The following is a 13,049-nucleotide window of genomic DNA, read 5'->3' on the forward strand; positions in this document are numbered from 1 at the left end:
GCACAGCCCAGCACAGCTCCATTCCCAGCACAGCCCAGTACAGCTCTGTTCCCAGCATGGCTGTGGCACAGCCCAGCACGGCCCAGCACGGCCCAGCACAGCCCAGCACAGCTCCATTCCCAGCACAGCCCAGCGCAGCACAGCTCCATTGCCAGCACAGCCCAGCACGGCCCACCACAGCCCAGCACAGCTCCATTCCCAGCACAGCCCACCACAGCCCAGCACAGCTCCATTCCCAGCACAGCCCAGAACAGCCCAGCACAGCTCCATTCCCAGCACAGCCCCATTCCCAGCACAGCCCAGCACAGCTCCATTCCCAGCACAGCCCAGCAGAGCTCTGTTCCCAGCACGGCTGTGGCACAGCCCAGCTCACGCTCAGGGCTGAGGAAGCTGCTGATTTTCTCTCTGACTAAACCAGTTCCTCTCTCTGCAACAGCAACAACCTGGTGGCCCCCTCCCCCGGGGCCATGGTGGCTTCAGAGGGCCCAACAGGTAGGAGAAGAGTTGTGCTCAGGGCTGACACTGAGCTCGGTTACTGTGGGACAGACAGGTCAGGCAGCTGCACTCTGCTGACCCCAAATCAGCAGTATTTCATCTCATTTGTGCAGCTGGTTGAAGCTGTAGGTGAGGGACCCACCCAGAGCTGAGTCCAGCTTTGGGTGAGAGACCAAGTGTTTAAACTCCTGCATGAAACCCAACTTCACTGGAAGTACAGTGTCTTCATAAGATCAGGGAGAGTCACGGAATCATTTAAATTGGAAAAGCCCCAACCACTCTCTAGCACTGCCAAGGCCACCACTAACCCACGTCCCCAGGTACCACATCCACAGGGCTGTTCAATCCCTCCAGGGATGGGGACTGCACTCCACCTTGTGCCAGGGCTGGACAACCCAAAAAACAGCTTTATTTTTAAGCACAGGTACTGAAATAGGAACAGCAGAGCTTAAGACAACAGCAGCCAAAATTTGCTCCCATCAAAATCCACAGTGGGAGGAAGAACCCGGGCCCAGGGAATGCTCCTGAGGGATGTTCATCAACCAGCTCTTCCCAGCACAGCAACAGCCCAGAGCACTGAGCAGGACTGGGCTGTGAGGCATGAGAGAGGCACACGGGAACCTCTGCACGGGGCAGGAGCACAAACCAGCCCCAGACAGCCTGAGCCTCCATCTCAGCACTGCCTCACCGTCCTCAAACCCAGGAGAGGGGCAGCAGGTGCCAGGGCAGGAAACCAGTTCCATATTTGACTGAATTTGTGCCCTCCTCACGTCACGCTGCTCCTCTCTGTGGTGACCCTGAGCTGCACGGGAGGGTGAGACGTGGGGAAGGACAAAGGTGCTGAGGACACATTTCCCTCTGAGCTTAAAGGCTCCATCAGCAGAGGGAAAAATAATCCATCAGGACAGGAGTGGCTTTGCTGCCTTTCCTATATTTATTTTTAAAAAAGTTAGAAAGACCGGTTTTCTTGCCTTTACAACTGGTAATGGGGGGTGCTTGGAAAAGCACTCTAATGGAATTTTTGTTGTGAGGGGGTCCAGCTTGTAAATCTGAAACAAATGCTGGCATACTGGCCCACATTTTATACACACACACACACACATATATATAAACAGCTTAGATGAATGCCTGGCAGGGACAATAATAATGAAAATAGACCACCATGCTCTCGCCCATCATGGTACCATCTCTGGATCACGAAGTCATTGAGGCACTGCTGGAAGAGACTGTACCAGAAGTATGTTTGTTCTTCCCAAGAACCCACTGTTGGCCACTTCTGAACACAAGGTACTGGGTGGTCCTCGGATGAAGCTCTAATTTCTAAAAATCCATAGCAATGAGGGTGTTGAACACACTCCCATTTTCCAAGGATTACTGCATGCGCCACACTTCCTAACTGAACTCCAAGTTAAACCTTCTGTTTGCAGGGGAGGACAAACACCTGCCTGGGGCAGGTTGCTGGTTCCAACCCCTCCGGATGGGGATGTGTTTGGGAGAGTTGTGTTTGTTTGCTTTAGTTTTTGTTTTAGTAGCTGCTCACAACAGGGGGTGACCTTTAAAGGCCCTTTCCAACCCAACCTATTTATGTTTTAGAGGAGCACAGGCACAGCTCTGAGTGGCTGCAGAGCTGATACAGGGAGGGACCTTAAAGCCCATCCACTGGCACCTCCTGCCATGGGCAGGGACACCTTCCATAGCCCAGGTTGCTCCAAGCCCTGTCCAACCTGGCCTTGGACACTTCCAGGGCTGGGGCAGCCACAGCTTCTCTGGGCAAAACCAGTGCCAGGGCCTCCCCACCCTCACAGGGAATGATTCCTTCCCAGTATCCCATCTAACCTTGCCTTCTGTCCATGGGAAGCCATTCCCTGTGTCCTATCACTCCAGGCCCTTGTCCCAAGTGAATGTTCCACATCACCCCTTACAGACCCAGCTTCCCAAAGAAGCTCCTGTGGTGACTCCTGCAGTGTAGCCATGTGACCACAAGAATCACCTCTGCAACGACTGATTACTCAGCTCAAATCCCTCCCGATTTCAACAAACCCGAGCACCCACGAGGAAGGAACTCCCTGATCGCTGCTCCTGCTGAGCCAATAATTGCCCCGGACTCTTCGTGCTCCTCGCCCCGGGATGGGCAGGCCCTGCCCCGCACTGTTGCTGCAGGATCACCCGGGAGCAGCTCCTCCCGCCAGCAATCCTCGCAGCAATTACAACCTTTGTCTCAGTAAGGGCTGCTTCACTGCCCCGAGCAGCCGGGGAACAGCCTGACCCCGACCTGCAGCCAGGTGACAGCTGTTCCCAACACTGCAGCCTGTTTATCGACTGGGGACGGGAGGAGGGATGTGGGAGTCGCTCCTCCGCACTCCCAGCTTCCCGAGATTCGCACAGCTACGAGCCAATTAGTTTTATTTCATATGCAAATGATGCTCTGAAGTGGTGCAAAAAGGAATCCATTGACGGGCCGTTACACAGCACAAGGAAAACACTTCCAAAATCACTTCGCATGGCTTTTGTTCCTGCATTCCTCCGAGCAAGGAATTCAAAGCAGTTCTAAAACCCCCAAACTCAGGCAAAGGACTCTCAGCTGGATCCCCATCTCCGGTGTTATCACCGACACAGCCTTATCTCACTGTGGCAGCTGTTTGTATCACACAGAAAACTCCTGAAATTTAACTATTCGATGGGCCAGCCACCCTGAACTCCCCGAGTGACCGAATGGCCCCTGGCCAGAGAGGCTGTGGCTGCCCCAGCCCTGGGAGTGTCCAAGGCCAGGTTGGACAGGGCTCGGAGCAACCTGGGCTAGTGGAAGGTGTCCCTGCCCATGGCAGGGGGCGGAATGAGGTGGTCTGTAAGGTCCCTTCCAACCCAAACCACTCTATGGTTCTGTGATTCTGTGACTGAAATGCTCCCACCGTGCTCTGGCTGATTTAAGCCCCTACAAGCACATTCTGACAGCAGGGGAGAACAGCCATCCATGCACACAGGAACGAAGGAAAACTGGTTTCCTGCACGTTTATTTGTGTCCACACTCTTCCTTCCCAGGGCCCTCCAGGTGCCCACTGATAACTCCATTGGAACACACCACATTTACAGAATCCCAGAATCTCTGAGGTTGGAAAAGCCCTCCCAGCCCATGGATCCCCCCTGTGCCCCATCCCCACCTTGTCCCCCAGCCCAGAGCACTGAGTGCCACAGCCAGGCCTTCCTGGGACACCTCCAGGAATGGGGACTCCAAACCTGCCTGGGCAGCCCCTGCCAAGGCCTGACCACCCTTTCCAGGGAGAAATTCCTCCTGGTGTCCAACCTGAGCCTCCCCTGGCACAGCCTGAGGCCATTTCCTCCAGTCCTGTCACAATTTCCTCTGACCACCCAAAGCCCATGAATGGGGACTGACTGACTGGCTCCAGGGAGGGCATGTCCCACTGGGGATCCACCTGCTTTTCCCTGGCTGGAGCCATTTCATTCTGGCCTTTCTCTTCTACCTCAAAGGAGCCATTTCACAAAACTCTCAGAAATTACAGGAGAAAGAAAGAAAAAGAAAAGAAATCAAAGCAGCAGCGAGAGGCTGTTGTGTCAGGAAAGCTGGGATACCTTTTTGCCAAGAGAAAGGGTGGAATTTTCAGCCAAAGAGGGGGGAACTGACGGGTCAGGAACCACAGAGTTGTTTTAAACAAATCCTTGTGTAATCCACGATGACGTTGCTTGTTTTGAAAAGCAACATGTGCATGACTGGACAGGTGTGTGTGTGTGTGGGGAAACCTGCTCAGCTCCTCAGCCAAGTATTTCCCCTTAGCAAAGAGCATCTTTAAATATCCCGGTGTGGGTATCTCCTGCTGGGAAGCAGCACTTGGCATTGCTCTCTCCAATACTCCACTGAGAGCTGGAACTTCTCCAGGACCTCTCCTCACATCCATGGAGAAAACTGAGGGCTCCTGAGTATTTAAATCTGCTTAAGTTGATATTCCCCCCATTTGTTTAGGTAGCTGGGTATGTGGCTCTACACACCTGGCAGACTTAAGAAGGCAAAAAATATAATTCATGATGAATAGTCAGAAGTGGCTGAAGAAGCTGCATTACAAACCAACTAAACAAGGCTCACCACTTCTCCTGTTAAAGATCACATTCCCTTAGGTGACAGGCAACAACTTAATGCGTATTTTACGTCACTCACCTCAGTAACTTATCTCCATCATTACTCATCTCGATAATTAAGAGGCAGGACGGTTTATATAAATAGCTGCTTGAAGAACATCCTAATGTCGAGCTTATTCCCTAACTGAGCCGGTAGCCAGCACTCGGTGGGGCAGCCCAGCTCCCCTGGGGCAGCACTGGGTGCCAGTGTCACACCTCCACTCACCGCGGCACGTAACCCACACACGGGAGGGCAAACAGGGCCCTTCCCGGCCATGCCAAGTGCTGAGCAGGCGTTTCCTGCCGCCTGCCCCGGGCAGACAGGCCTGCAAAGCCCGTCTGACCACGGGAGATTAATGGCTTTAGCAAACAATGCCGTCACCATGGAACGCGGGGCACGGGGAGAGGCCCCGCTCCCGGGCTGCCAGGGGACACCACGCACACGGGGGCACCGGGGGGCACTGACCCCCACAACCCACCCCCAGCAGCCCCACCAGGAGCAGAGGCACCCCCAGCCCCAGCCCCCTGCACCCCAGGGCTCAGCAGGGTCTCCAGACACAATGGGTGTTACACAAGGAGAAACCGGTGACAATGTGCAATAGGACATTTACCTCCCGCTTCAAAACCAAAGTCTGAGCCTGATATTCCTTAAAACTTAAAAGTTTGGAATCAGAAGCTATAAACTCAGCTTCACTCCTAGGGCCTCACTGACACCCACACACATGGGGATTGAATACACGAAAGAGCTACAGAAACTGCCACTTGGGTGTTCCAAAACATTGGATATTATAAATTTATAACAGTTTCCCAACCTTGCACTGGGGTATGATTTGGTAGCACCTATTCAAAGACTTTCACAAGGACTTTTAAGAGAAGGAAGGAGAGTGCAGGCTATGGAATTAGCAGCTCAAAGCAGAATTTAGTTAGAAAATGCTGATGTTAAAATAGTTTATGTCTTTGTAGGCTACTTTTACCTGAAGAAAACACATCATAGAATTGTGGAATGGTCTGAGTCAGACAGGACCTTAAACCCTGTCTCATTGCAACCCCCTGCCATGGGCAGGGACACCTTCCACCAGCCCAGGTTGCTCCAAACTCCATCCAACCTGGTCTGGGACACTTCAGGGATGGGGCAGCCACAGCTTCTCTGGGCAAAACCTGTGCCAGGGCCTCCCCACCCTCCCAGGGAAGGATTTCTCCCCAATATCCAGTCTAAATCTACAGTTTGGCAGACACCCACTCAACCCAGAGTCAAGCCCAGCCTGTTCCCAGACTGTCTCTGCTCCGTCAGGCTGAGCTCAGCCCGGCACTCCGGGGTGTCTGAGCCCACGCAGCTCCTGCACCTTCCCTCACAGTCCCAGAACATCACGTCTCTGGCACACACACCCCAACCTCCTCCCAGCTGGGTCAGACAGACTGAAACTCTGTGTCCCAGGAGCCCTCCAGCCCCACCAGCCTGGAACCTGCCCCGGCGCCGTGGCTGTGCAGCACCTTCCCCGGGCTGACTAAGCCATGACCGAGCATTGTTCCCTCCAGCATTAATCACTCCCAAGTCCATCCTTTAGAACATGTAGCTCGTGTGCAGCCATGGATTTGGTGATACAGTCTCTAGAAGAAAACCTCCTGCTCATCTGCACAGAGCTCAAACTGAAATTGCTTCATGGGCTTATCTCTGCCTTTGCTGCTTTGTTCTCAGAAATCATTTCATACACTTGGGGAATCTGAAGTTTCTCTGTTGTAAAATACAGCAAATTTTATCTGCTATGCACTTACACAAGATTTCTAAAACATGATTATTCCCCATTACATATAATTCTTATTCTCTACTTCACGTTCACTCTCAGTGTGGGGTATCTATATTCTGGTATTGCCATCACTAAAAAGGCCCTGGCACAGGTTGCCCAGAGAAGCTGTGGCTGCTCCATCCCTGGAAGTGTCCAAGGCCAGGCTGGATGGGGCTTGGAGCAACTGGGATAGCAGAAGGTGTCCCTGCCCATGGCAGGGGGTGGGACTGGATGGGCTTTAAGGCCCTTCCAACCCAAAGCAGTTTGTGATTCTGTGAAAAAGATTGGATTTAGTGCCTAATCCAATGTCAAGTTAGGTGAGAGTAAAGACTAACATTGACTTTAAGCACTACATTGGGTTACTGGTGCCTAATGAGAAATCTCAGTGCAGTAAATGAAAATAAAATGTTAAGGAAGCAGGGATATAATTCCTTCAGGAAGTGGAAGGAAGGAGAGGCAGTGAGCACAAGCCCCAAGGACTCAGATGGCAAAGGCAGTGGGAAGCCTTCACTACACAGGTGTCTGAACTGGCACGAGCTGCACCAGGCTGGCAAACTTCTGTCTTATCTGCCCTGCCCCATCTGCACTGTGCACTTCCTCCAGAAATGAAAAATAAAGCAGCCTGCACCCTGCACCAGCTAGACCTGGTGAACTGTAAACATGAGCCTCCCCACTGATCCTCAGAAGGGAACCTGAGTGTAAAAGCTGAAGAAGTTTCAGCTCTCCAGCCCACACTGGTAACACAACCAGGGCAACCCAACAGCTGTTGGCTAATTTTAGACAATGAGTCGATAAACACGACTCTGCAGAGGAAACAACAACTTCTAATAACTGCTTTAATACTTGAGGTCAGCTCAGAGACAATCAGCATTTCTGCTGGTGTTGCTCGGGTTGTTCTCAGGGAATTAGCTGAAACACCACCATTTATTATCAGTGACAAGGACTCCACTGAGCCCCTCTTTGATTTTGGCTGCTTGGAATGGAATGATGAAAAGTGTGCTGGGAGTGCACAGTGTATTCACAGTGACAGAAAGCAACTGCTCTGTCATCCCTGGCCCCGGCCCTGCCAAGGCTCTGTCAGGCTGCCACTTTCTCTAATACACAAAAAAGACTAATTAGGAACGTCAAGAACAAGCACAAAATTCCACAACAGCCTCTGAATTTCTACAGAGCCAAAGTTTTCTTATTTCACACGCTCCAAGTCTCTCAACTTCAAGAAATACTTTCCAGATGCCAAGTAACAGCTTTAATAGGTGTGCACGAATTTTCTGTTGAGGGAAACTTGTTGGATATTAATCAGGTAACATCATCCCGTGGTTTATAACACACTTGGATACAAATATCAGGAAAAAAGAAGGCACATTCTGTTGGATTTCTTCACCCTTCCTAGCAAGGGAGTAAATTCAGTTACCTACCGATACTTGACTTTGATCCTGTCGTTGTCAGGGTTGCAGTAGAGTCTCTCCAGGTGCTCCTGGGAATCATTGGTCACACTCTGCCAGGTCTGGGTTGCTGTCCTCCTCACCTGCCAGTGATAGGGCAGGACCGTGTGATGTTTGGGACAGTCACTGCCATAAACACAAGTGCCCTGGAGAAAATCCACACAGATCTCGATCCCGTCCTCCTGGTGGGTGTGATACTGCAGCTGGTTCAGGAGCTCGAACACCAGGTCCAGAGAAGCCTCTTCACTTTTGCCCTGGAATATCCCAGCACTGAATTTATTGCTCGGGTTCAAGTTGTATTGCACTGGACAGCTGTTCTCCTGGAATAAGCCAGACGTGCAGCTTTCCAGAATCTTGTCAGGGAACAAAGGACGAGCTGCACCATCGCTGGCACTTGGGTGCAAAGGATGATCCTGGAATGATTCATTACCATTATCAGCAGCAGTTCCAGGAGTTTCTGGGGAGAAGCCTTGCTCTCCTGACTGGATGTCCTGCTCAGGATGCCCGGGGGAAGGACGAGCTCCTGGCAACTGACCCTGCACATCTGCAGCTGTTGGCACCAGCACAGTCACATTATTTTCCGTCTGGGGGCAAGAAGTACCGAGGTCCAGAGTCTTTTTCACAGCAGGTTCACATAAATCACTGTGGCCACCACCTTGGCCCCGGGGCACAAAGACCCTCTCCAAGGTCCCAGCTCCCAGCAGGCTGGTGAAGATGGGCCGCAAAGCCCGGAGGGTTTGTGGGTCCAGTCGCTTCTGCACTTGCTGCTTCTTCTTGAAGCAAGGCTTCACCGGTGGTATCTTCTCAGACAGCCTCAGCTGAGGAGGAAAGTCCTCTGAAGGAGGGCACTTCATCCCTGGGCAGGGAGCCTGGGGCACCACGCACGCTGGCTTGGGTTCGGTGTCCATCACACACGGACTTTGCTCTCTCCAAATCACTTTCAAATGTCCCAGAGCCTCCCAAGAATCAATCTAGGGCAGAAAGGAAAACAAGACAGTTAATCTCTCTAATTGCTCATGGTTGACACGAACAAGATCACCCCTGGAGAGGATTTCGAGCCAGCAACAGCAAACTCCTCCCCTCGCTGTGACTGCGGGGAGCCCTTAGGCACGTAAAGCATGAAAACAGCTAAACTCAGGCTAATTAATCCCAAACCCACACTCCTCATCTTCCCGCACATGAAGTCTCTGAGACACTCAGGCACGAACACACAGTCCCCCGAGGGTGGGCAGGAAAGGGGGATGGTCCGACGCCTCCTCCTTGTCAGGATGTTCAATAAACAAGAGCACTTTGGTTCATTATATTCCACAAAAGCCAAAATGACAGCGCTCATTCCTGTGCCTCCCTCACACCCAGACCTGAGGAGCATGAGACATACAGCCCCGAGTGTCCTCAGCACACTCCGGGCATTCCTGCACCATTTTTTCCCCCACCACAGAGGCAAACCCACACATTCCCATTCCATTCGCTCGGATCCTCCCTCGTACCACCTCCCACCTCCACCAGCAGCATCGCCAGAGAACCGCTGGCTGCACATAAACCCAGGGCAAACTTCGTACAGACAAGGGCCAGGATTTAATGCTGGGGGGGTTTCGGAGGAATTCCAGCGCTTCCAGCCCGTTCCTGTTGCCGCCCTGTCCGTGCCCTGACCCTCCCTCTCCTGTGACTCAGCTGCACCGTCACCCTGCCGTGACACCTCTCGCCCGGGCAACAGGAATTAAAACCGGGCACTGCAGCAAACTACAGGGTGATAGTTACTCAGGAACTGAGAGAGAAATTGTCTGTCAGCTGCAGAGTTATATTTTTTAAGGCACAAATAAGCAGTGTGTCTCGTACGTCACCACCAGCAAGCACTATGCCTTTTAATCAGCAATCCTGTACTATTTGATTATATTTAATTAAACCCTCTTCAATCTCGCCCGTAGCCTCAACGCTCAGACTGGAGCACAATAAGGATTACTTCCTGGATAAATGCATCCCAAGCAAAGCAACTTCTCATTTTCAAACAAAATCCCAGAGAACAGAGAAAATTTGGCAATATTTTCTTACTACTGACGATTTGCTCTGGAAAATTTCTCACTGAGTCTTCCTCATTTTGGAACATTCATTAGTAAGGCTTTTCCATTTCCCTGGGAAACAGCACGTCAGGATTGCCAGGAAAAAAATAAAAAAAAAAAATGTTTTTCTTCGGTTTTTCCATTTTTAGAGTAAATTTAAAGGAACTGGTGTATGTTTGCCAGTTAAACGAAGTCATTGGTTTATCTGTTATTCTTCCACAGACATACCAGGCAGTTCTCCTTCTAAACCACCAAAGGCACCTTCAAGTAACTCCAAAGGCAACTCCTAAGGGAACAGGATGTTTCCCTTCATCCAGCCCAGGTCTCAGAGCCCCAGCAACGAGCAAGAGGATCTCCCAGGGCTCAAGGAGTCCCTGCTGTGCCGAGGAGCTGAGCAAGTGACTTCTGATCTCGTTCAGGCATATCCTTGCCGCTATTTCAACATTTACATTTCTCCCTTGATCAGCATTTAAGTTTCGCTGCTATTTTTAAAGAACTGCCTTAGCGAGCAGAGTCGAATCCCCCAACGCCTCTAAAAATAAAGCGGCGAGAAGGATGAACGCGAGGCTTTGCCGGCATTCCCGTTCCAGCATTCCCCCATCCCAGACGAGCCGCTGCCGTGCCGGAGCAGGATCCCCGGAGCGATGCTCGGTCGCTCGCCGCGTTTCACAGCCGAGATGTCTCGGTGGGAGGTTTCGCTCCCCCAGCGCTCGCCATCGCACGCGAGCCGCCCCTCCTCTGCTCGGGAAAGCCGCTCGGCCGGCTTTCACATGCCCTGAACAGCAAACACTGCGAGCGGCAGCCCGGACACAGCAGCACGGGCGGGCGGGGGCCAGCCCAGCCCCGCCGGCACCTACCGGGCTCCCTCGGCGCGGCTGCCGCGTCCCGACCCAAATCCGGGGGATCTCCGCTCAACAATCCCTTTCCCGGCGGGGGGAAGGACCATGAAAGAGGTGAGAGCCGCTGGCGGGGGGACGAGCACCTGAGCAGCAGCGCCCACAGGCTGGGGCGGTCCCGCCGGAGCGCGGGGGGTCCCGGGCTCAGCACCGCCCCGCCGGGGGTGTCCGGCCCAAATCCCGCCGCCTCCCGCCCCGGCTCCCTCTGCTCCTGCTCACATGTTCCCCGCCGGTTTAAATATCGCTGCCGGGAGCGCTGGCGGGGCAGCGCCGGCCGGGGCGGAGCCGGGCCGGTCCCCCGCCCCCCGGCCGGTCCCCGCGGGTCGGTGCGTCCCGGCCCAGCCCGCCCGGCCCCGCCTCGCCCCGCTCTCACCGGCCAGAACCGAAAGCGCTGCCCGGGGCCGTTCCCCAGCAGCGACGGGGCGAGAGGCGCCTCGGCGTTTCATTTATCACGCACCGAGCGTTTCGTTTCAGGCCGGCAGGGAGGGAGGCAGGGACGGAAGGAGGGAGGGAGGGATGTCCCCGGGAGCGGCGCTGCGTGCGCGGGGCTCGCACGCGAGCCGGGAACACGGTGGGAACGGGCCGTGTCAGCGCCGGGAACAGCCCGTCCTCAGGAGGGCACGGACGGCACCTGAGCCTCCCGCAGCTCCGGGCACACGGGGCGAGCGGCCCCGCCTGCGCTCGGCAGTGACTAAGAGGCAAAGCTGGGGGGCCCCTCCCGACCAAAGTCACCCTGACTCAGCTCGGCACCCGCACGCACCCCCTGGCACGGGCCCTGCTCCGGCACCGTGACACACGCGGCAAGAGCGAGCGTCACGGGGAACAGGCTGCCCAGAGCAGCTGGGGCTGCCCCAGCCCTGAAGTGTCCAAGGCCAGGTCGGGCTTGGAGCAACCTTATCCAGTGGAAGGTGTCTCTGCCCGTGGCAGGGGTGGGATGAGACGAGTTTCAAGTTCCCTTCCAACCCAAACCAGTCCGTGGTAGCACGCTACAGGCAGCCACTATTTATTTACCCAGTGTGTTATAGGTGGCGCTGGTTCAGAGCAGAGCTGAGCTCTCTTTGTCCCCGGCCGTGGCCGTGTCCCCGCCGGGCTGTGCGTGTGTGAGAGCACAGCAGGGCGGCTCAGCCGCTCCGTGCAGCCCTGACATGCCTCCCCGCTGAATCACCGCCTGTTCCCGGAGCAAACCTCCACAGCACCCGGCCAGCCATTCACACGGACACCAGCCACAACCAAGTGCATCTGCAGCACGAACTTGGCCAGACGAAGTAACTTAGAAAGAAGTAAAAAGCTTCAGAAGGTAAAAATTATGTTGATGGAACATCTATTATATTATTTGCCCAGAGAAGCTGTGGCTGCCCCGTCCCTGGAAGTGCTCAAGGCCAGGTTGGACGGGACTTGGAGCAACCCGGGACAGTGGAAGGTGTCCCTGCCCATGGCAGGAGGTTGGAACGAGATGAGCTTTAAGTCCCTTCCGAGCCAAACCATTCTGGGATTCCACAACTCGTGTTCTTGTTTCAGTTTTAAAGCCAGTCTTTCGTTCCCTGTGCTCAGTGACTTTATGGAATTACACATACAGAATATACAGGCATATGGAGAGAAACTCATTTTAAGGTGGCACAAGCTGCACAGTGCACTTGGAAAATGCTGCACAGCTGTGTTAATAATCCGGGCAGAATATGGCACTTCTACCAACAAATTACAAAACTGGAGCTTCGCAGAATCCCAGAATCCCAGAGTGGTTCGAGTTGGAAGGGGCCTTAAAGCCCAACCCCTGCCATGGGCAGGGACACCTTCCACTAGCCCAGGTTGCTCCAAGCCCTGTCCAACCTGGCCTTGGACACTTCCAGGGATGGGGCAGCCACAGCTTCTCTGGGCAACCTGTGCCACACCACCCTCACAGCCAATAATTCCTTTTCAATATCCCATCTCACCCTGCCCTCTGGCAGTGTGAAGCCATTCCCTCTCATCCCGTCACTCCAGGCCCTTGTAAACAGTCTCCCTCCAATGCAGTTGGAGAGAGAATGACACAACAGAGGCTCAGTAAAGGTGGCATCTGTATCTGCAGGAGCTGAAAACAAATTATCATCTGTAAATTAATTGAACTCTTGAGTGTCTGGAGCACCAGGCGCAGCCCCAGAGCCTGTCTGGCCTCGGCGAGCAGAGCGTGGCAGGGCAGGGTGAGGGCGATGTGTCACATCCTCACACACACACACACACACACACACACACACACACACACACACACAC

At 53.8% G+C, this 13,049-nt stretch overlaps 1 protein-coding gene across 3 annotated transcripts in view; it reads right to left on the reverse strand.

Moving 5' to 3' along the window:
* TIPARP (TCDD inducible poly(ADP-ribose) polymerase) overlaps positions 1-13,049 on the reverse strand; it is a 25,677-nt gene that overhangs the window by 5,870 nt on the left and 6,758 nt on the right. Inside the window, exons 1-2 of one of the 3 annotated variants that reach the window (XM_027647394.1) lie at positions 10,764-10,875; positions 7,823-8,820 (exon numbers count right to left, since the gene is read on the reverse strand). In XM_027647394.1, coding sequence (XP_027503195.1) covers positions 7,823-8,757 — 935 coding nt within the window. In that variant the 5' untranslated portion in view covers positions 8,758-8,820; positions 10,764-10,875. Of the gene's footprint in view, positions 1-7,822; positions 8,821-10,134; positions 10,461-10,763; positions 10,876-13,049 lie in introns of those variants that run through there. The other 2 variants (XM_027647396.1, XM_027647395.1) reach the window with 2 other exon arrangements.

Source organism: Corapipo altera, unplaced genomic scaffold (genome assembly GCF_003945725.1).
Source record: "Corapipo altera isolate COAL_440 unplaced genomic scaffold, ASM394572v1 113, whole genome shotgun sequence".
Taxonomy (NCBI): Eukaryota; Metazoa; Chordata; class Aves; order Passeriformes; family Pipridae; genus Corapipo; species Corapipo altera.